We start from the raw sequence: 22,216 nt of genomic DNA on the forward strand, positions 1-22,216 counted from the left end.
GCCTTTTTTGCCCCAGTAAATAAAATAGTTAGAGAAACATATCAAGGTATTGGGAGGGCTGAGGAGCTGGAAGAGGGAGAGCCAGAGCCGTTTGTATGATTTTTATGTAAAGCAAAATTAAAGTATTTAATATTTAAATATAATTTGTTTCTGTTTTTTAATGTGCCCCTCTGATTAAACACTGCCCCCCCCCCCTTGGCCCCCCCAGTAAAACTTGTCTAGAACCGCCACTGGTCTTAAGCCTTTTCTTGACGGTGGGGATTCAGTCAGTGTCTCTGATGGAGGTGGGGAGGTGGCTAGACAGGAGAAGATGGTCAGGTGGTATCCACATACTTTTGGTAAAATAGCGTACATAATATATTCTGTACTATAGCCTTTCAACAGTAGGTGTCACTCTTATAAAGATACAGAGAGAACAATACTGGGCCAGTTTCCGAAATCCGTACAATGTCTGAGGTGCCAGCAATATTATTACCTCAAGATGTCAGTATTTGAAAGGAAAAATCCATCCAAACCCAGAGATGACCAACATACACTGATGCTATGGACATACTTCAAAAATAATACTTTCGACAGCTATAATTGAAAATGTTTCTTTTAATAGCAGGACAAATTCATAAGTGGCCATAATGGATCAGTAAGAATATTCTTAATTTAACCTTGACCGAACACCAATAATTATGCACAATGCAGTTAAATCACCGTCTACATGAAACAACATGAAACATGAACGCTTAACCTTTATGTCAAATATATTTTATTTTTGCAGTTTTTAAAGACAACACGTCAATTGCGTATCAAAAGATAATGGTCAAGTCAATAAAAGATTTTGCATGCCATTTGAACCTTTGGACATTCTTGTTCAAAGCAATGGATAGCTACAAACATGTGTTCGCTTGGCCTGTAGAGGCGGGGCAGAACTGAATGAGGTCAATTAAGTTGCTTTTTAGGTTGACAGAATACTGAATTAAATATCCGTGTCTAAATTATGAATTGTCTTTGAGGATTGTAGCAGAGTTTGCCCGTAGCCTCTGTATCTTTAATACAGAAGTGAGAGATGGGAGAGGCTGCGCGTCCACAAGCACTCCTCTTGGTCCGTGATGACGGGAACGCGCACAGATCGTAGCAACTCCATCAGAAGCAAGAAGAAAACAGCGCTCGGACTGCAGAGCACCATACCGAGGGAAAAATGTTTTCTCCACCACCCATCATCACAGTTACCACCGTTTCTAAAAATAATGCGAAGAAATCATTACTCGAGGACACTACTTCTTTCGACAACTAATAGTGTCTTTTAGTAGACAGTATTACATTTTAGACACAGAATACAAAAAAAAAAAAAAAAATAACGACTGGAAAGTATTCTCTGAAAGGTAAGATTATTAAGTAAATTGTCACGTATTCTTTTCTGTAAAACACTCAACTCGTTTGATATAAGTGGACACTGCATGGGGTTTGATGAAACAATCCTGAGTATGCCTATCCAAACTTTGAACAACAACATTTTGACATCTAACTGGTTGGTACAGAAATAGTTTTACTTGGTACACTATTTTAAACTGATAATAACCCATTTTTTAAATGTCCTTAAATACGCTTACTTCTGCCAAGGAGGTTAGGTTCAGAACCTTGGACCTGAAATCTCTCCGCTGATAACCTACCACTTGCGCCTCTGAGCTGCATCCCATACAGCATCCTATTCTCGTTTAGTTGTGATCACACGTTTTTATATTGTAAATAAAAGCTTGACATTTTTTGCTAATCTACTTGATTTCGGATCCCGACGTATTTCCCAAAATAATTAAAGTGTTTTATTTTTTTTACCCTCAGAATTATACAACTATGTATTTTTTTCTTCATAAAATAACTTGTATGCTACAAGCTCCAAAATCTATATGTTCTATATCAGAGACATTCTTGAAAAGCGTCCCATATATTTTAAAGCAAGCAACAGGATGTCATTCTACATTATTGCATGTGTGTTCAACATAAGCAGATATTTTGCCTCTATGGGACACTCTCAAATCTAACAGATCTTCTCTCTCTAATAGCACTGTGAAGTTGAATATCACTTAATATGCTGTCTCCAAATCTTTTCAGGTGCTGAAAATGGCCTCAACGCTTTTGCATTTCCTTGCTTTGTGGACTGTTGTGATTGGTATTGTGCAGTGCTGCCCTCAGCCATGCAGCTGCCTGGATAAATACGCCCATCAATTTGCAGACTGTGCTTACAAAGAACTGCTACTGGTGCCTGTGGGTTTGCCCTCTAACGTGACTACCCTCAGTCTCTCTGCCAACAAGATCACATTACTGAAATCTAAAAGCTTCATCAACGTCACTCAGGTAACTTCTCTTTGGTTGGCCCACAACGAGATAGTCACCATCGAGAGGGACACCTTAGCCCCACTGATCCAACTGCGCAACCTTGATCTCAGCTACAACAAAATTATCAATTTCCCATGGGAGGACCTTTACAACCTCACAGCCCTGCAGCTTCTGAAAATGAATAACAATGAGATGATCAACCTGCCCAAGGATGCCTTTGCTTCTCTCAAAGATCTGAGATCACTGCGCATCAACCACAATAAGTTCACCACCATTGTACAAGGTACTTTTGCTTCCCTCACGTCCATGTCTCATCTCCAGATTTACAACAATCCATTCACCTGCTCCTGTAGCCTGGAATGGCTTAGGGATTGGATCAAAGAAACCAAAACTTCTGTCCCTGAACAAGACACCATTTTGTGTGAGGCCCCTGTTGAACTGAAAGGTGCTTTGGTTACAAAGATGCCCGAACTGGACTGTCAGGCTCCCACCATCACTATTACCCACCAACCCAACATAGAAAACACAGAGCTGTATGAGGGTGTTATGTTGATCTTGAATTGTGAAACAAGTGGAAGCCCAAAACCAGAAGTCAGCTGGGAAGTGAAAACAGGAAGTGAAAAGTTCAATTTCCATGTACCCCCCATTGTTGAAAGAGGTGATTTGCCTATTAATGATAAAACCACCAACAATCGATTTCTTGTCTTTCAAAATGGTACCCTGATCATCCCTCGTATGAGTAAAAAAGAAGATGGAAATTACACATGCTCTGCTGTTAATGATGTAGGGATTGCAGAGAGCACTGTCAAAGTGGTGGCGGCAAGCACCCAGAAGCATGAAATCAACTCAATTCTCGACACTACGGCAGACAAAACACGACCATCCGGAAACAAGCCTGGGCCTAAGACTTCCAACAACAATGTAATCAACTGGCCTAAGAAAGATGAAAAGACCAAAGGCATTTCAACTGGTTCATTTGACAAACATGATGGCATTAAGGAGATTGGCGAGGATTCAGATGATGTGCATTTTGCCAGCAAATGTGGTAAAAGTGATGGCAACCAATGGCAACACGTCTCCAATCATGCCTTTAATATGAGCTTGGATGACCAGAAGCGGTATACATTTGACTTTGGTGTCATTGCATTGGAAGTGTCAGAAACAGAAGCCAAAGTTCAGCTAAATCCTCTCCAACTTCCAAAAAGCAAGTCTAACCTTCACCTCAGTCACACAGAAAACCTAGAAACTGTGAACAAAGAGCCTTTCAGTCTCATTCAAGCATCAACCAAAAAAGCCCCCCTGGACATGCTATATCTATGTGTAGATACTGGCAATGGACACTCAGTAGTTCAGTGGTCCAAGATAGAGGAAGGAATCAATGCCTATCGTTTCCAGGGATTACAGCCTGGCACCAACTACACTCTCTGTCTCACCTATGGGGGGCAGGACTGCCAGGTCCAGGTGGTTTTTACAACAAGAAACAAAATCCCATCATTGTTGATCATAGTGGTTGTCAGCACTTTTCTGCTGGCTTTAGCTACTGTTCCATTGCTCGGGGCCACCTGCTGTCATTTATTATACAAGTACCAAGGCAAGACATACAAGCTGATTATGAAGGCTCAGAATCCGGATCAGATGGAAAAACAAATGGCTACAGATTTTGATCCCAGAGCGTCTTTTGTTGAGTCCGAAAAGACCTTCAACCCTAGTGAGATGGGTGAGGGAGAAGGAGAGATCGACGGGGAAGATGGAGAGGAGGAGGGAGAGGTGGAAGGCAGCCTGGTAACCGAATCAATCCCTGGCTCAACATCCAAAACTAACCAGGAGGAATTTGAGGTGGGTTCGGAGTACAGCGATAGGTTACCCCTGGGGGCAGAGGCAGTTAACATCTCTGAGGAAATAAATGGTAACTATAAAGAGCCTAGTCGCTGAGTGGATTGTTGTCGGAGTGGAGCTTGTAAAATAGTTACTTTCAACTACATGTAAAGGAGATAAATTACCTATCATTACTTCACGTAAATATGATAGCCCTGATAATGGTGGATAGCTCAATTTACCTCAGAAAGAGATCTGTTAATCCAAAAAGAGATTCTTAAAAGACGTTATGCATTAGCTACCATTGGTTGGCTATTTGACCGAATCAATTAAAAAGCAACCCTGAAATGCAAGCACAATTTTTTACAAATTGTCAGACCTCAAATGCATAAGTTATTAGAATGTCCCCTTTATGCAGGGCGTAGGTTAGCTTAAATATTGTGATCTTCAAGCGTCTGTTTCGGGAAGTTACAGTGCTGGACAGCGCTTCTGAAACGCATCCAATCACTGACTGTTCCGTTTCATTGTTCTGTGTGATCAGAAGGGAATTCACTTTTAACTGTTGTCAAGGCATGTGCTGTTCATGGGTAATCCAGGCAACAAGCAACAGATATTGTTAAATGTAATGTTGGACTTCAAGACGTGTGACTTAAACCTCTAAATCAATCGGTGCTTGCTCTACGCCTTTTTCAACAATACTGAACGTGTCCTCTTTGAGAAACTTGTCCATGGCATGTCACACATAGGCCGATACGTATTTTCATGTGTGGTTTTTATTAGTGTAGCCTAGAGGACATTATAGATATTCTTCATGTCAATGTGATGTTATCCATGTGAATATAAACAATGTTCTCTTTTTTATGAAAGTAAATGACAGTATGGTATCATCAACGGACGCAGGAGACCGTCTGGAAGTTTTTAAGTGTCTTGTAATTTTATGCATAGTGAGTTTTTTCTTTGTGAGTAAATTGTAATATTCCAACCTTTCAATGCTTTTGATATGATTTTATGTACTTGTAATTAATAAAACACTAAAATAAGACAAATGCATAGCCTAGAGTATTTATTACAACCGAAAAGGCTGTTTGTAGATTTCCGGATTAAATAAAGGGAGCTGTCTTAAATTGTGTTCCTTGCTGATTCACTTTCGTATTCAGAAATATCACATCTGTTAGTAAAATGTTTTCTATTTTTCTTCGACCTATGTATTTTTTGGTGTCAGCAACTGGACTTTTTACCCTATTGCACAAAATGTCTAAATTTGTTGGTGATTTTCTCCAGTCAATATTGTTTGCACGGATTTAACGTTTAGGATTGTTTCAGCCTCTTTCCTTTCTCTCATTCGATTTATTATTTAAATACATTTTCTAATTAAAAGGATAAAAACGCCATAGACCTTTAACGGGTCAATTTATGTTTTTTTGATGCGTTTAAACCAAGAAATCCCGATTGCAGAGCCACAACAATGTTTGGCTCACTAGAGCCTGATCATCAAAACAAAACTTTATATTTCCTTTCGTTAGAAATTTCACGATAAAAAAACATCAATTCCGCTATCAGACACGGCCAAGAGTATTGTAGCCGATCGCACATCGTTTACTTACACCTTTGTACTGCAAAAAAAAAAACATGTACAATACCCCGCCGTCCGGAATTTATCGAGAGAGATAACACTTTTCTACAAGAGAAAAATTCATTTTCGTTTCATAATAATAACCAGGAATGCATCGTTTTTATTCAAAAGAATCTTGAGGCACTTTTGAACTAAAATGCAACACACAATGTAAAGATGGATATCAAAATTAAGAATGCAAAGCCAATGAGGACGATCCTGAACCTTAAAGTAATTTTTGTTTCTAGTAGAAATTCTGTAAAACATCAGCACAAAATGGTATAGTGTGTTGTGAGTTACAAGCCATAAGGATAGACCAATATGCAGCTATATTTTTTGTACCTACAGGAATGTCCCTGTACTTACTGTAAGTGGCTCTGGATAAGAGCGTCTGCTAAATGACTAAATGTAAATGTAATTTTGAATATTGTTCATTACACTTATTTTAACAATGTAAGTGTTAATTACACAAATACGTGTAAAATTGAACACATGGAAAATTTACATTTACTCAATCTTCCAAAACAGAACATTCTGTACATTCATAAATAGTCACACATTCTAACCTTGTAGCAATGGTTAGATAGGAGTTCAGTGCCACACTACCTTCGTTAGACAAGAGACTCAGCACATCCAAATAAACAATGGAACATTTGACAGAACAAACTGGAAATAACCCTCAAACAGCACTTTCTTAAGCACTGGTCTGTAAGTGCACTTATCTCAACAAATCCAGACAGATCTATGCATAGAAAAAATACTATAGTATATAATCTGCCCATGATCCAAAAACCAACAGGAGCCTTGTTAAGCACAATAAGCCCAGACCCTCAAGGATCATGTCCCATTTCAGTTAGTGGCAGCTGGCTCCACCTCCTTCCCAGCATCCTTGGTTCCTGCCTTCTTTTTGCTGTCCCCCTTTGTGGTGCGGTTGAGGATTCCGTTCACAAAGCTCTCAGAGCTCTGGCACTGGAAGTGCTTCCTGGAGCCCACCAGGGAAGGGTTGTTGACCAGGGTGTAGAGGAGCAGCCAATGTCCTCGTGCTCGCTTTGCAGTGGACACCTTGTTCTGTTTCTTCTCCTGCTTAACCAATTGTATTCCTGTGCACAGTTAGAGATGCATTAAATGTGGGCACAGCAAGTTAAAAGTCTAAGTTCTCATTTAGGAGCTTGAAGAGCTTCGAGGAAGGCCATTTAGGACCTACAAGACACCACAGAGAGTAATTATGCAAAACAATCATAATTTGAATCCTCAGTTAGAACATATTGAGTTTACCATTAACACACTTTATGTATGTGGCCCAAAGGGCTTATGCAATTACAGCAGGCTATCTGTGTAATCCAGTGCTATTGCAACCCTCTCTGTAATGCAATAGATAATTACCAGCTATGCATTATTTTCTTTGCTAGGTAAAATCCTCTACCTAACAATCCTCCCCAACACACACACACACACAGAACAGAACATGAGCACAAAATATAGACAGCTGATTAGTTTACAGAAGATCCGATTAAGGGTAGTACCAGAAGCTTGGTGTAAATACACAGACACATACTTTATAGATTCAGATTGAATTAGACCTGCCATGATTACAGTGTGTGCAAAATCCAATGATTGTGTGATTTACGTGCTCACTTCTGCTGCCTAATTCAAGCAATCAACACACATTTTGAAAAGCTGGACCTTTCCCTTCATATAAAGTCATAGCTATCCATCAGTTTAAGCATTGAGTAGGTTGTGTGGTTCCAGCACAGGTACAGACCTTCCTCTGCATCTCGTGCCTTCGGTCCAGCACTGCCCTCCTGCCCTGCACACTGCAGCAGCAGCCCACAGAACGCCTTCATAACAGGGTGAGACTGGCTCACCTCAATCTTCAGATAATGAGCATAACAGCGGTAGGCTGCCGAGAATCACAGGGAAAAAAGTTTCAGACTGACTGGAATGGGAAGCAATGAGCACAAAGATGGCACAAGGATTGCCTCCACTGTCAAAGCACATAATGGCCACATCACTAGTTTTACCCATCTGCTTTCCTTACAACGGTTGTCTCATATCAGTGGCCATTTCTGTGAGTGGTGTGCAATCCCAGCTCTGTTGCATAAAATAAGGATATCATATGAGTCATATACTGCTTCCATCACAGGTGGATGAAAACCCAATTTTAGGTCTCTGAAAAGGATCTCTATGTATGCATTTATTCAGGGGAAATTGCTTCACTTAATTCAGATCCATGCTGTAAAAGCATCCCAAGGGGCAGAAACATGGAAAATTGTAATTGTGAAAATGATTTGGCTAAGAGCAATGTGACAATGACATAAAATGATATTATGATATAATTGCGTGCCTGTACTGTGGCCACAGAGCACAGTCATCTATGGAAGCAGTCTATACCTGGGGGTATATCACTAGGAAGGATCCACACAAACCTTACAGTGCGAGGGTCAGACTCACCAGGGTCAAAAGCCTCCACGTTGCGGTTGAGCAGGCTGATGTCCATGCGCCCCAGGTGCACGATGTTGAAGAGGGCAGTGATCGCCAGACGCCACAGGCCCAGCAGCACCCCAATCAGAACATTGACTGGGAACAGCAGGTAGGTCATCAGGAACAGGCTGCCCCTAAAGCACAAGATCAATCTTAGCATCACATTTTCTTCTATTACAATAGCCGAAATGGACAATCATGCTATGCACCATACCTGTTGTTCAGGTCTCGCGTTCCTGCCAACTTTTTGATGAAGAAAAACCTGGCAGCTACATGTTGAACCACGACAGCCAAGATCAACATCAACAAGAAAGGCCTGTTGTATGACATGAGTCCACAGTTACAGTCCGACACCAGCTTATTAAACAACCAAGTACCGAAGAGACATCTCTTCATGAGAACCTTTTCGAAATGTGCATGCATAACCACAGCAACAGATGTAATCTCAGTCACAGACGGTAAAAGTGTGAAGAGATGACAGGGGTGAGAGTGTGGGAATGCTTACCACATGTTTCCTACGACTTGGAGGAGCATGAGATTTTGTCCATGAAAGATGGGAATGAGGATGAGAAACACAGCAATCAGAATGCAGAGGAAGAACACCATGGTCTGGATGAGCATGCCTGGACAAGGGAAGACAACCTTAACAAAAAACAACCTCCTTCACCTACAGTGCAGCATGCAGTAAGCTGACATAGGCACGGCTGTTTGAACTCAATTCTTGCAAGCAGCCTTTGCATGCATGAGGCCTGGTTGTGGTGGTGTGTTACCCAAGCAAAGGTGTGCAGCTTGGAAACTGGTGAATCCCATCCAGCAGACCAAGGCAGGCCGTGATGGCCGGATGCTTCTCTGGCAGTTATAAACATTGTAGATATCTCCCCTGTACAGCCCCTTCAAGTTTGACCTAATAATTGTCCCCAAAAATGTAGAGCAAAGATCATCATGGAGGTGAGACCAGTAGAGGTCTATGTTATAAATCACATCCACACACACACAATACACTGCAGTATTCTCTCAGGATGTGTAGCATCATTAAAAAAGAATGCAATTTAGATACATGAGTTGGGAACCTCATTACTTTAAAAACCTTATTATCAGCTATAATAACGCAATTTTCATTTCTTATCATAACTGGTTTCCATTAGTGCAAGCGGTTTTCTGTGAGTGAAATTGCACCTACACACATAAAATAGGGCACTGTGTGGATAATTAGAAGTTGAGATATAAAAAAATTGGCAGGCACTCAGACCAGCACAGCATGCAGTAAGACGTATGTGTAACAGGTTTGTGGAGCAGTGGTAAAAGACAAGCATGAGGAGGTGAGAAGGGAGAAGAGGAGGGTGTGCTGTTCCCATGCTCACCGATGCAGGACCATGGACCTCATGAGCATGGCCAGGTTCACTAAGCAGGACAGGGTCATTGCTGACAGGTAGCACACTGTCAAAACAAATATCATATGACAAAGGAGTCACTATGACAGGGTCACATACATGAGACACTCAGCATTTTCAAACATTGCTGATAAGGAGACAAACCACTGCGAAAACATGAATCGGTTCAGCAGTCCAAATCGGTGAGTACATTATCCCATTTTCCCTGTAGCTCGTTTTGGTGCTGATTAACAAATCTGCCCCCATGTCAGCATGACAAGAACTCAACATATTAACAACATGCACTTCAGTGCATCACAAATAGCCATTTTGTTAGGAACGTTCAAGAAAACCTATTACCAGTCTAGAACATCAAGAAGGGATGTTTACCAGTATTTGCTTACCTTCCACACACCACATGTAAAAGACCACAATCCTGACCACTTCATCCCGGTCCTCTGACAGTACTATGTTGAAGCCAGCCAGCAGGAAGGCAATTTTGTCATCGACCCCTCTGCGGACGATCTGGAGAGTTGGCACGACGCTAGTCACCAGTATCAGTGCCATCTGCGAAGAAGTAGGTTCATTCAATGTGGGGGAAAAGGACCACTATCATACCTGAAAACTGTAGACATGTACAGTAGCTGTAGGTTTTTCATGTCGTCAAGCGAGAATAAACGTCCATCCTTGAATGACCGAATTTAAATAGTTAATTTATTTTACATACAAATGCTGAAAACACATAGTGTAAACTCATTTGATTATTACCTGGTATATAGCAATAAAGGACACCACAGCAGATATCGCCAGCTTCAGAGGAAAACGGAAAACTGGAGAAACAGGAGACAAAAACGGTTTAAGAGAGAAAAGCAAATCAAGGACATGAACAGAGACAACACAAATATGTACTGCCATCATTACCCTCCTCTGGTGTGTAAATGTAGGCCTTCACAGCATCAGTCATCCGCTCAATTCGAGATGGCTTCTCAGTGCCGGATGTGCTGAGAGAATCAGATTGACATTGAGTATCTTAAATGTTGGGTTCATCCATAATTAAACCATTTTTTGCTCATTGCCCCATGCATACAGTGTATTCTCTCGTTCTCTTACTATGAAAGTCATATCAGATGATGCCTTCCTCTCTGGAGGAAATACCTCCTTTCCTGGCTCCCTGTCAATACGACAGGGAACCGTTTCCACTGGCTAAAGAGCTCCTATTCATTATCTGGCTGGATATCAGATATAACTAGTTTCCACTTTCCATTTTGTCAGTTGGGGATACTGCTAATTTGCACATTATAATTTCCCATTCATTTCTTGGATGTTTATCTGGACAGAAACACAGGGAAGCTTCCTGACCAGGAACCCCCTGTTGCCAGTGATGTCATGGCTCACTGCACACTGAAGGGACATCCTCTGCCTAGTTTATCAGATCAAGCTTAGGTTGATGTACCAAGCGACAACCATTCTAACCTGTCCTTTGATGCCTTCTTCTTTTTGAGGATTTTCTTGACATAGTCTTTGTAGTAGCTGCTGTTAAGATCCTATGGGGAAAAACAGTTGCACTAGGTTAGGAACACTGTGACAACGGTCTCGTTTGTCATTTAATACGTCAGGCTATTAGTCATCACGTGTCATGCAAGGAGGAATGGGGTGACCAATGGGTGATCTCCCCACACAGTTTCATCACATAACCTTACAGAGATTATCATCCAAACAACACAGCATTGTACCTTGTTGAGAAAACAAGGCAAACAAGGCAACCTTTTCATAACCTGAACGGGAACATAACATAAACCAATTACGTAAAAGCTGCTTACAATGATTAGACCTCTGGTATGCCCATGTGGAGTTGACATATTTCCCTCTGCCTAGATTGAGTTAGCACAGTAAGCTCCTTGATTAGCAGCTATGGCCACTCATGATGGTTTCCCACGTGCACACACAGAGAAAATGTCTAACTAAGAAGCGACATTTATCTTTGTAAAAGTTGAATTTCATGAAAAAAAGTTGAACAGAAAACAGGCCGTTCAGTTGACCATGTAAATTTGAGCAATAGTGACTAGGACCTAGAATCACAAAAGGTACTATACAAGTCCCTTAATATACACACAGGTGCACACATGCAGTCATAATGTGTGTATATAGAGACACATCTCGATCACACACACTTACTTTACACTCAAGAGGAATTTCTCTCAGCTCCCACACTCACCTCAGTGGCATTGTTTTTCTCTGTGCCCTTTAAGCCCTTGAACAAGAGAAGCGGATACTGGAAACTGAGGAATGCCAAGCAAGCAATTTGGGGCAGGCTGGTGAAGAGGGAGTAGTACTTGTAGATCTGCAATTAAAAACAGAAATAGGTCAATGTTTCCTCCTCCAAGTGCCCATCTCTTTCTTTACATTCTAAAAATACAAATAGGAAAAAGGCAATCTTGTTGAACCCATCAATGTATTGGTCACAGTACCACTTGATTTAGAGGCTAAAAGAGCTCAGGAAACGCTGATCAGTTTGTTTTCCCTGTGGCTTTTGTAGCCTGCCAGCACACTGGTGAAACAAATTCACCGGCCAAGGCTTTTCTTGAAACACTGCACAATGTGAGGTCTAGATGTTTCTTTCCTACAGTAACTGACATTAAAGTAATTAACTGTGATAAAGCCTCTTGATAAAGATTGACCACAAGCCAGAACAAATATATACAATTCATTGCATTAAACCTGAAATAATAGCCAGGGTTAAGCTTCAAAATCCTGAATCAGACTAAGTTCCCAGTGACAGCATAGACATTAGCATTACTCCCCTTTGTCTAATGATATCAATAGGTACCCAAAGAGCTGACAAACTCCTTGCAACTGAGCCAGGCTTGTCAAAAAAGATAAAGCAGCACAATGTTTCACTGTCTTATCTGCAAATCTGGGAGAGAAAAAAAACTGCTTCAACTAATAATAAGATACTGTAAATTGACCTCCTTTCAGTGGTCCTATTACAGATCAATGACTCATAAAAGGTTCATAGCATGATGATCTGTACTGATCTCTGACACCTTATTACCTCTGGTGTCTTGGGGCAGTCAACTTTCTGCCAGACGAGAACACCAAAGTGTGTCCAGGAGAGGAGGCTTCCAAGCACATAGCCAACTTGATTATGTAAAGTCCCACATGCTAACAGAGGATAGTACAGAGCGGGGTAGTAGAACAGGGACAGGATCATCCAGTTCTCTGCAAATGAAAACACACAGGAGTGTTGAGGGAGGAGTAGCATCATACCAGGATGGTCCAATACTTAACGAGCGGCTCTGCGAAACTAAACGTTATTGGTCTGGAAAGGCTGTATGTGTGAGTGATATGCCTACAGTGCAATGTGCTATACATTAGTTTGAATCAGTTTGGGTTTGTATACTTAATCAGCAAAGTATCATTGCCTAAACATGTTACATAAGTTGATTTGAGAAAGGTTTCATCGAGCAGGGCCTTACTCAAAATGAATTGAGACATATGCAAACAAGGTAATCCACTTATGCAGCTCAAGTATTGTGAAGGGTTTAGCTGGTTGTAAAAGTGAAGGTGTACAGTCTAGTTTCTAATATTAACACTGTCTAGTGTGTAGTTCTCTTTTTTCAGTCGAGTCTAGATTTTGGACACATGCCTGCTTCTTCAAAGGGGACCGGTGAATCAGGTTAATTTGATATCTTGCAGAGAAGAGACTCACAAAATGAGTAATATAACCCATAAAATGGGTGGCTTGAGTCTCAACAACATGAAAACAGTACAATGGACAATGGGAATAAAGATCTATGAGCATATTTTGTTAAAGAATATAGATGTTAGTCAAGAAATAAATGCATTTAATAATGTTATAAAAATTAATTATGCATGATGGGCCAAAATTACTACTGTTTTTGGTCTACAACTTACGTTTATTTCCTGCATCTTTAGTGAACGGAAGAGGGTTTGGCGCTATCGCTAGTCCAAATAGTTTGCAGAAGAGCACTCCAAACACAGCCACAGCCAGGCCCTTGTGTTGGGTATGGTCCAGGAAGTTGACGGGGCTGTTGGTTCAAACAGAAGATATTTAGAACCAACCTGTTACCAGCTGCTTCTTCTTTGATAGATGATGTCATGAATAACGGCATTAACGGTCGATATTTGACAGTAGACCACAGTAGAAATGTCAATAAATAGTGATCAAAGGATGCAACTGTACCTGAGTAAGCCAGGGAGTCCTTTCTGACCATCTCCCAACTTCATACGTCTGGCTAAGACTGCTAGGATCAGCATGACAACAAGCTAGAGCAGGGGAGGACATTCCAGTTAGCCCCATGTGCCTTCAACTGACCCCTGTGCTACATGGCCAGTGGGCCCCATGCAGCTGTACACCCCCCAGGGTTCTATCCCCATCCTCGTTTCGACCAAATAAGGGAGGGGGGGGGGGGGGACCTCGACACAAATGGCAAGACCCCAATCTTTCCAAGTGGCACCCACCATCTCTGATCTGAATGAGTGTCCATCAGTCAGGATCACGACTGCTACAACAGTTTACTGACCTGTCATGACCTTTGACACATTTAGGAAACAAAAGACTTAATAAAACACTAATGCCACAACATGGGGCATTACGGACTAATTATAGAGAAGACAATTTTCAGACATGAAAGGAGAGGCTGAAGAGACTGCTTCCAAGAGGTGCTTGCAGTAGCTTGGAGAATGCTGGAGAGCAAACATGGAAAGTGAAAGATGTGGCTTACGCCTGACATAACCAAGCTAATATATATTATACGACATGTAAGGACAATGGGTCAATTATTATTGAGGACTTTTTAAACTCAGAATGATCAGGTATTGTACGTGATTAATACGCAATTGAGGAACCCATGACTTAATTACAATTCAAGTAACAGCAGTGATGCTTGAATCTCACTGTTCAAAATCTCTTTCATAAGAAAGGCGACTAGAAAACGACATGGCAACAAAAGGCGGTTATCCTGCAAGTTGTTGAATCAGTGGGCGAGCACCTGTAAGTGTGGGTGATGGTAACGATTGAACAGTTTAACGTGAAAAGCATTCTGATTGGCAAATGAGGGAGAACTCACAGATATTGCAGCGATGCATATGTGGTAGAGTCTGTCATCAGCTGTTGGGTCACATGGTGGGATTACCCTGAAAAAAGTTACAAAACACACTAATCGTAAATTGCTGGATTCTGATGGTGTTACTCAAGACACCGGGAGTCAATGAGCACGCCCCACACTCCCCCTAAACTACTCACACATGATTTGTGGCCACAGGACCATTTGTGAGAGGAAGCTTTGCTACTAGAATCGCAAAGCACAGATTTACATTTCAACGGATTGGCGTCAAGGTGACACCAGAAAACAACTAATGACCAGCTTCCTGTTCCTGTCCACATGAGTGCGAATGCTCATGGGACAGACATGATCGAGCTTTGTTGTACTGTCAGGGTAGCCCGCAGGCATTCGTAAGGACATAGGCAGCCTATCAAACCAGGATGGGTGAATTTTACAAAAGTTCACGTGCCAAAGTGTATCACCTTGCCTCTTTAGTAGGGCACTCATTGACTGCACCAGTGACATTAAAGAGACCAAGGTCATCAAACTAAAGTTAAACAAACTTCTTTTGCACAAAATTATAAAATGTCAGCGTGTGTTAGACTTTAACTGAATTTGACACCTCAGACGCCCACACAGCACACCCATATAATAAGAATATCTCTCTACGGTAGATCATATTATCTTACATACTGTACAGGACTAACAAGAGCTTTGATGAAGAATATCATTTTACTGATCAACGTTTTATGACACCTTTTTGTATAATAACTGAGAAGTAGCCTTTTAACCTCACAATGTTTAACTTCAGTCAGTTTACTTCTATACCTTTGTATTAGAGTATATTATCGACACAAATCCACCCACAAGTACCGGACAACAAACTTTAGGAATTCCAAACTTTTGACATGAGGGGAATACATTTGTACTCACTCAACTGGCACCATGGTAGGCACTGCATTCTCCGAGTACCAGTCTTGGTAATCATAGTAGTCCTTAACAGTGTCCTCACTCATTGTTCTATGTCTATCCAAGTGCTAGTTGTGTTTGGAGATCCCCCAACTCTGGTACAGCTGAGATACCCTGAGCAAAAGAGGAACAAAAAGTTTCTGAAATGCTTGGTTGCTGCTGCTGCTCTGGTGTCCTTTTCCCCTGGTTTCAGTCTCCTCTTTCTCCTTCTCAGTCTGGATGCAGGTGCCCTTGTCCCTCTGTGGAGTGGAGAGAGATGTGACAGGTCCTGGCTGCAGAGTGCCACCCCCTCACTTCGGACCCTTTTTCAGATGAGGATTACCACACTGGGTGACTGGGGGAGAGAGCGAGAGTGAGACTGAAAGGAGGGAGAGAAATGTTGAAGACAAGGCAGCCAATCTCCTCTACCACCTGCAGATTACTGGGATTAGATCTACTTCCAGGGCTGTGCCACTGGACCTTTGGCTGGTAGGGAGAGACGGTAGAGAGGTGCTCCGTACTTATATATGTAAAATTCAAGCTGCCGCTGTGTGGGCTACTGATGACTGACCTATCAACAATGTTCCACTGGTGATAACAGGGGAGATTTCCATTGAGTTTTTCCAATTAGTCACAGTGATGATTCCTGTGTAAGGTCACTGAAGGAGTCACATTTGGAAAACCAAAACAACCAGGAATCCCATAAACATTTCACACATGCATTGCAGCCTGCCACACCTGTCCTTCCCGGCGCAACCCTTTGATAAAAATCAAAGATTTGTTTGATGGCACCAGTACTTCAGTCTTCAGCAGATAAGACAATTAAGATAAGTCAGGTGTATATATATATATACTGTAGTCTACACAATTATAGAAAAACACATATGTATAATATATAATATATATATATATTAAATAAATAAATAACTTGCTTGTAAAGAAATAACTCTTCAGCATTTGGCCAAACAAAGGGAATAAGAAACAGAAAATTCTCATAGCCCCCCCAACCTTAAAAGAGACGTAACCATGTGAGTGCAACGAAGACAGGTTGAGGTCAAGGGTCAGACCTAAAACCCCAACTCCAATTATATCCATAAAACAAGAGCAAGCGCTATGCAGAGGTTTATGCTCTGACTTAAACTCTGATACTGAATAGGCACTACTCTTAAGTGTAAAACGTTGACCAGTGCCAGAAAGATCTCCTGTGGAAGTTTAGCTTTTGTAACATGTAGAGACTAGCTCTCACCTCCTGCCTGTGAGCTGAGACTGAGGAGGTTTTGCAACCCTGCTACAGCGTCAGAGTTCACTCATTATGCTGGGATTACAGTCATAGATTGTAAAAAAAAAAAGAAAGAAACAAAAATCCATTCCTAACACTCCTGAGAAAGCAGAGTCTGGAGGCTAAAGCTCCCAAATCAAATTCACTCCTCAAGAGAAAAAAAAATGCCCTTGCAAATAAAGGGGTCGCTGAACAAAGAATGCTTTGAAGGGTTATAATTACATCTGCGAGATGGCATCATGATTGTGCCAGACAGTTTGCTTGTATCAGGTTTGACCATGGTTGTTGCTTGATGGGCTCACCAAAGTCCTTTGATAAGTGGAACAAGAAGTGTGATTCCTGCCAAAATAACTGTAATTGGATTAATACTACAGTAGTTTACTAATCCATTTTTAGGAAAACAAATACTTACATTATCACTCAAGAGTCTACTCATCTAAAAAGCATACCATCTTTCACAAAAACTAGTGAACCATTTGACACATTTAACAAGCTTAAATGGCCTTTTACTGAAATACTTACAGCATAACTTGATTGTCATACAGCTAACTGGCTTCAAAGCCAAATGGACACAACTAAATAGGATCCAGTCTCTGTCTAAGGCGATTGTAATTATGTTCCAAGGCTTCATGCGCGTGTGTCTGATTAAAGATACCCAAACAGTGAGTCCAATGTGGAGAAGATTGATGCTTCTCATAATGACTTCATATCCACCATCATCCCTCAAGGCCCCTGGGGAACACTTATAGACCTCCATAAAAAAAAAACTGTCGTCATGGTTAACTAGGTGTCCAATTGACGGAGCAGAGTGTTTAGTGGGGAAAGGAGAAATCTATAGTCAAGTAACTGTGATAGTTAACTTCAATATAACAAAAATCACTACTGTCAGTGAATGAGAAACTGAATTGTTAAACAAAACAAATGGTGGTAGGCCAACATTGTAGGATAGTTTAAAAGTATGACAAACATACACATCCAGTTAGTTCAGTAGATCATTCCTAAATTGATCAAATACACTGATACAAATAAACTCAAATGCGATTTAAGTATCCAACTAATTTACTTTAGGCCTTGACATTCGTATACACAGTCAGGCTTAAAGTAAAGGCCAACAAACTCCTCATTGACTCGAAAGATAATTCTTGATTACGTTTTATGGGGACACATGACACATATCCATGTCTTTGAAGTTTTCAGTTTGATCTTTCTTGCTGCAACAATAGGGCTTTCAGGAGACTTCACAGTGTCAGTTTACCCTGGACACCGACAGGTAAAAGCTAAATAAAGCCCCGCTTCAAAGCAATGTGGATTTTGGTATTAGCTAGAAGAGATACAAATGTGATGCCACATAAGTTAGATTTAATATTTTATGTGAAAATGACACAATGCTTGAACTCACCTGCAGCAAATGCCATTGGATAGGATCACTTATTTATCGAAGTATATTCGCGACGTAGAGAAACAAACACAGATTCTGTCATGATTCTTACTCGATTGTATAATTTAACCAATGTATCACTGATCCAATTAAGATGTCCTATGCCACCATCGACCAAACAGCACTAAATAAGCGTGGATCAGTAGTGTCAGAATCACTTGCAAAAAAGTAAAGAAACACATCGTTGGTAAGTTAAACTTGAGAAAAGTTTGAATTTTTTAATCGTTCAACTGTATGCATTGAACTGTGCAACGACAAAATGACGTTCGGATAAACATAATTTACCGTTTGTTGATTACAGTCGGCGCCGAGTCCTCCTAATCCATTGATTCTGAAACATAACAAATCACCTTGCACGAAAACCGAGAGTAGATTTTGGCTTGCATGACAACCCCCCCTATTATAAGTTGTCAAGAATATATGTAACAACAAATTCTCTCAAGATATTAAATATTATCTTCACGGAAGACTATTCTAATCTCTTTTAGGACTTTGAACTATCTCTATCTTGCAGTGACCACAATTTAAGTGCTGGTCTAAGCGTAATGGGAAAACAAGTGGAAGAGAATTTAGGCATGAACGATAGGCCTATTGAGTGTATGCATGTTCAATTAAAGTATTCACTTTATAAATGCCAAAGGCAATTCAATGTCAATATGTCGTTTCACTAAACCATAGCAATCTAAAGTAATCAGTTTTATTTGTTGATAGCCTACTGAGTGATCATTTAAATTTTGATATTTTGTCAAGCCAATAATAATGATTCTGTACTACTATGTGGATCTATGTAATCTGTACACCTAGATCCAGAATTGTAGAATTGCTACGTGCTTTCCCTTAAAAATCCAACCATTGTTTTATTTGCTCACGCATTCAGTAGGCAGCCATATCCCATGTTGTGTTTACATTGGGATTGGCACTCCGTAGCTGCAGCAACATACAGTAACAAACTTAATGGACACACAAACTGCACCTCAACAGTAGGAAGTGCTGCATATAGTAAAGTCACATCTGTTGTGAAAAAGTGTGGTTCTCATAGGAACGTGTTCCTTACTGTCCTGATGCAGAGGAATCGTTTGAAGGTGGAGGAGAAGGATTTGGACTTCATTTTTGAGGTGGCAAATGTTCAGTTCAATCAGCTTGGAAAGTACATTCTGGTATTAACCGTAGAGAATCCCTTGAGGAACGAGTCTGGAACTGGATTGAAGCTGAGGATCAATGATGGAGATGTCCTTCAGTCAAGCTCTGGTCACACGGATGCTATTTTACAGACCAACCTGGATGAGTTTTGCACCTGCATGTGCAATAAATTTGTTTTCACTTTGCCCAAAGGTAGGCTTATGTGAAAGTATGGTACTCTTTATCCTAGAACTGTTTTGGACGCTTGGAAAAAATACTGAGTTTGCCCTGTTTTTACATTCACAGGCTATTGTAAAAATGACAAAAACCATGATGTACGTCTCAAGGTGGAAGCTCTACGTATGACAGACTCAGATGAAAAGGATGGCATTAAATCTGGAGAAGGTTTCTTTGCTATCTACCCACGCACCAATGCTCCACGAATTAACCTTTATGCTGATCAGGAAGAGGAGTTGTATCAGTATTGTGGCGTCATGGCTTTGCTGCGAGTGCATGATGATCATCTATCCATGCACTGCGGTCGACTGGTCTACTCTGTGGCCTTCCATGAGGCCAGGCCCTTTCTCCCGGAAGGAGGCCGTTCCTCTCGGATGTCTTCCCTGCTTGAAGGTGACCTACCTGAGGGAGTGCCATCACTTGGAACCTCCACACTCCAAGTTCCTACATTGACTTTGGGATCTTCACAGCATCAGAGCACTGTAGTATCAAGGCGCCAGGATCTTACTACAGAAGAAGACTTGAACATTAACCTTGTGCCATCTCCACCAACTAGTCCTCAAACTTCCCAGGTGGAGCGCGTAAGAAATATTGATAATGACTGGATTCATAAAACACGATTGGGTTGTATTATTCTATATTGAATGATTAGTACTTAATCAATCCTGTTAACTGTCATATCCTTAGAACTCCCCAAAACCTGAACCAGAGACCAAGATGGACATCTCCAGTGATAGCCTTCCTTCCACCCCAAGGAGTGAAGCAGCTTCATATCCAGAGCCAACCAGCCAGACACCAAAACCTGGTGACCCTGTGCTCCTAGAGGATACACCTGCCCAGACACCAAAACCGCTCCAATACAAGCATGTAAGTAGATATTCTCGCTGTTACACAACAGAGCACAACTTTGTTGAATTTTAAAGAGGGTCTGTGTTCTTGGCCGTAATAGTGTCAGTTGCTGGAACCTTGATATGGTCCCTCCATAATATGACTTATTATTGTATTTTGAGGGCATGATGTTGGACTGTCTAGATGAAACAGACAGGAAGTGATGGCAGTATTCTCAAGTCATCTATTGTTGCTTCACTATTAAAAACCCAGATGTCCCGTGGGTCATCAAACTAATTACTGGGGTTACGTATTTGCAGCCTATTTTATTTCATGGCACTATTGTAATCAATGAGCCTTGTAACACTCAATTAGAGCATAATTGGATTTGCGTATGTTTTCCTGGTGCAAGCTCATCAGACACAACAGCTTTCTGTGTCTGCACTTGTGATTCTGCTAGACACAACCACATTTTTGTAATTATATGCAGTCTATGCATACTCTCACCACAACACCCACAAGCACAAAAAAATACTAAATAAAAAGACTTAGTAGGTTTTCATTTTTAAAACGTTGCAGGTAAATATCATTACATTTTTTTCTATCCTCACTGAAATATAATATTGTGTGACTAGTTGTACACTAATCGTCTAACAACACAGGATCTTGGTAACCCAGAAATGTGGAAGCAGAGAGCTCCAATGACACGTCTGACATCAAAGGTTGAGTCAATTTTCCAAATGGAACCAGAAAATAAAATAAAAAATCAATTTCAGTCATGGAGGTCATTTGTATTTACCACAGTTTTTTTTAGGTGAGCGTGCCTGATTTATCTTTGTCTGTTATGAGGAGTGGAATGTTATAACTGAGGAGTTAGTGACATTTACAAATCTTCCTGATGGTATTTAAAGCGGCAGTGATCATCCCGCTGCAGACCAGACTCTGAATGGCACTCAGCCTGTCACTTTCATGCTGCAAACGGCTGACAGGCACTCTGACTTACAGCCAGGAGACAGGGTGCTTGTGTCTTACAGCCAGGAGACAGGGTGCTGGTGTCGGAGTTACGGTGAAATAGATTTCTTCACATCTTGGATTAATAGAGACATCAGAATTCTGTTGTTTACCAAAATAAAAACATAGACAGCGTGCAATTTCCTTTAAGAATTTTTTATGATTAACTCATGCAAAAATCTACCCTTTTAAACCAATTTGCAGGAGAACCTTTGATATCTTTTTATTTTTTACATTTTGATAAATGTCTTATAAAAGCACATGATAATTTATCCAAAGCTATAAATGCTATCACTATTACTTCTGAGATTTGAAGTGCCTATCCTCTGATCTTACAGCATTCTGCAGTGTTTTCTCTGTTTAGGGAGAATTTGTTTTGCACCACTTGATGTTATCTTCATTACTTCCATCTTCTGGCAAATATTTTTTTCTCATACTGTTTTTATTCTCCTGTGATATATTGTGTCACCTAAGCATTGGCACTGCAGATAACCTGTAGCCTAGGTTCTAATGAGGTTTTTTGTTACTGCACAGCCAGGTTGTAAAAACATACTCAGATTCCGTAATTAAACCAAGCATTTATGGCTGTTCCTGGGGGATATCCTATGAGCCTGTGAGGACCAATTGTGTGTGATAGTTTTTACAGGCACAGTGATTGATGATGTCATTGCCAGGTCCTCTGCATTA

General features: G+C 40.8%; 2 protein-coding genes across 2 annotated transcripts; one reads left to right on the top strand and one right to left on the bottom strand.

The window, feature by feature from the left end:
- The first annotated feature begins 1,349 nt into the window (after positions 1–1,349).
- islr2 (immunoglobulin superfamily containing leucine-rich repeat 2) lies at positions 1,350–5,117 on the top strand. The gene is made up of 2 exons (XM_067235090.1): positions 1,350–1,373; positions 2,101–5,117. Exon 2 carries the CDS (start codon positions 2,110–2,112, stop codon positions 4,255–4,257), a length of 2,148 nt encoding a protein of 715 aa, XP_067091191.1. The 5' UTR covers positions 1,350–1,373; positions 2,101–2,109; the 3' UTR covers positions 4,258–5,117.
- A 1,417-nt stretch (positions 5,118–6,534) lies between these two features.
- On the bottom strand, positions 6,535–15,685 carry stra6 (signaling receptor and transporter of retinol STRA6). The gene is made up of 17 exons (XM_067233903.1): positions 15,603–15,685; positions 14,694–14,760; positions 13,808–13,890; positions 13,519–13,652; positions 12,656–12,822; positions 11,819–11,944; positions 11,077–11,147; positions 10,525–10,604; positions 10,372–10,433; positions 10,008–10,170; positions 9,595–9,670; positions 9,004–9,137; positions 8,739–8,856; positions 8,448–8,549; positions 8,204–8,367; positions 7,515–7,652; positions 6,535–6,852 (listed from the first exon to the last, which is right to left on the bottom strand). The coding sequence occupies exons 1-17, from the start codon at positions 15,683–15,685 to the stop codon at positions 6,602–6,604; spliced, it is 2,019 nt and encodes a 672-aa protein (XP_067090004.1). The 3' UTR covers positions 6,535–6,601.
- Between the last annotated feature and the right edge of the window lie 6,531 nt (positions 15,686–22,216).

This window comes from Osmerus mordax, chromosome 4 (assembly GCF_038355195.1).
Source record: "Osmerus mordax isolate fOsmMor3 chromosome 4, fOsmMor3.pri, whole genome shotgun sequence".
Classification (NCBI taxonomy): Eukaryota; Metazoa; Chordata; class Actinopteri; order Osmeriformes; family Osmeridae; genus Osmerus; species Osmerus mordax.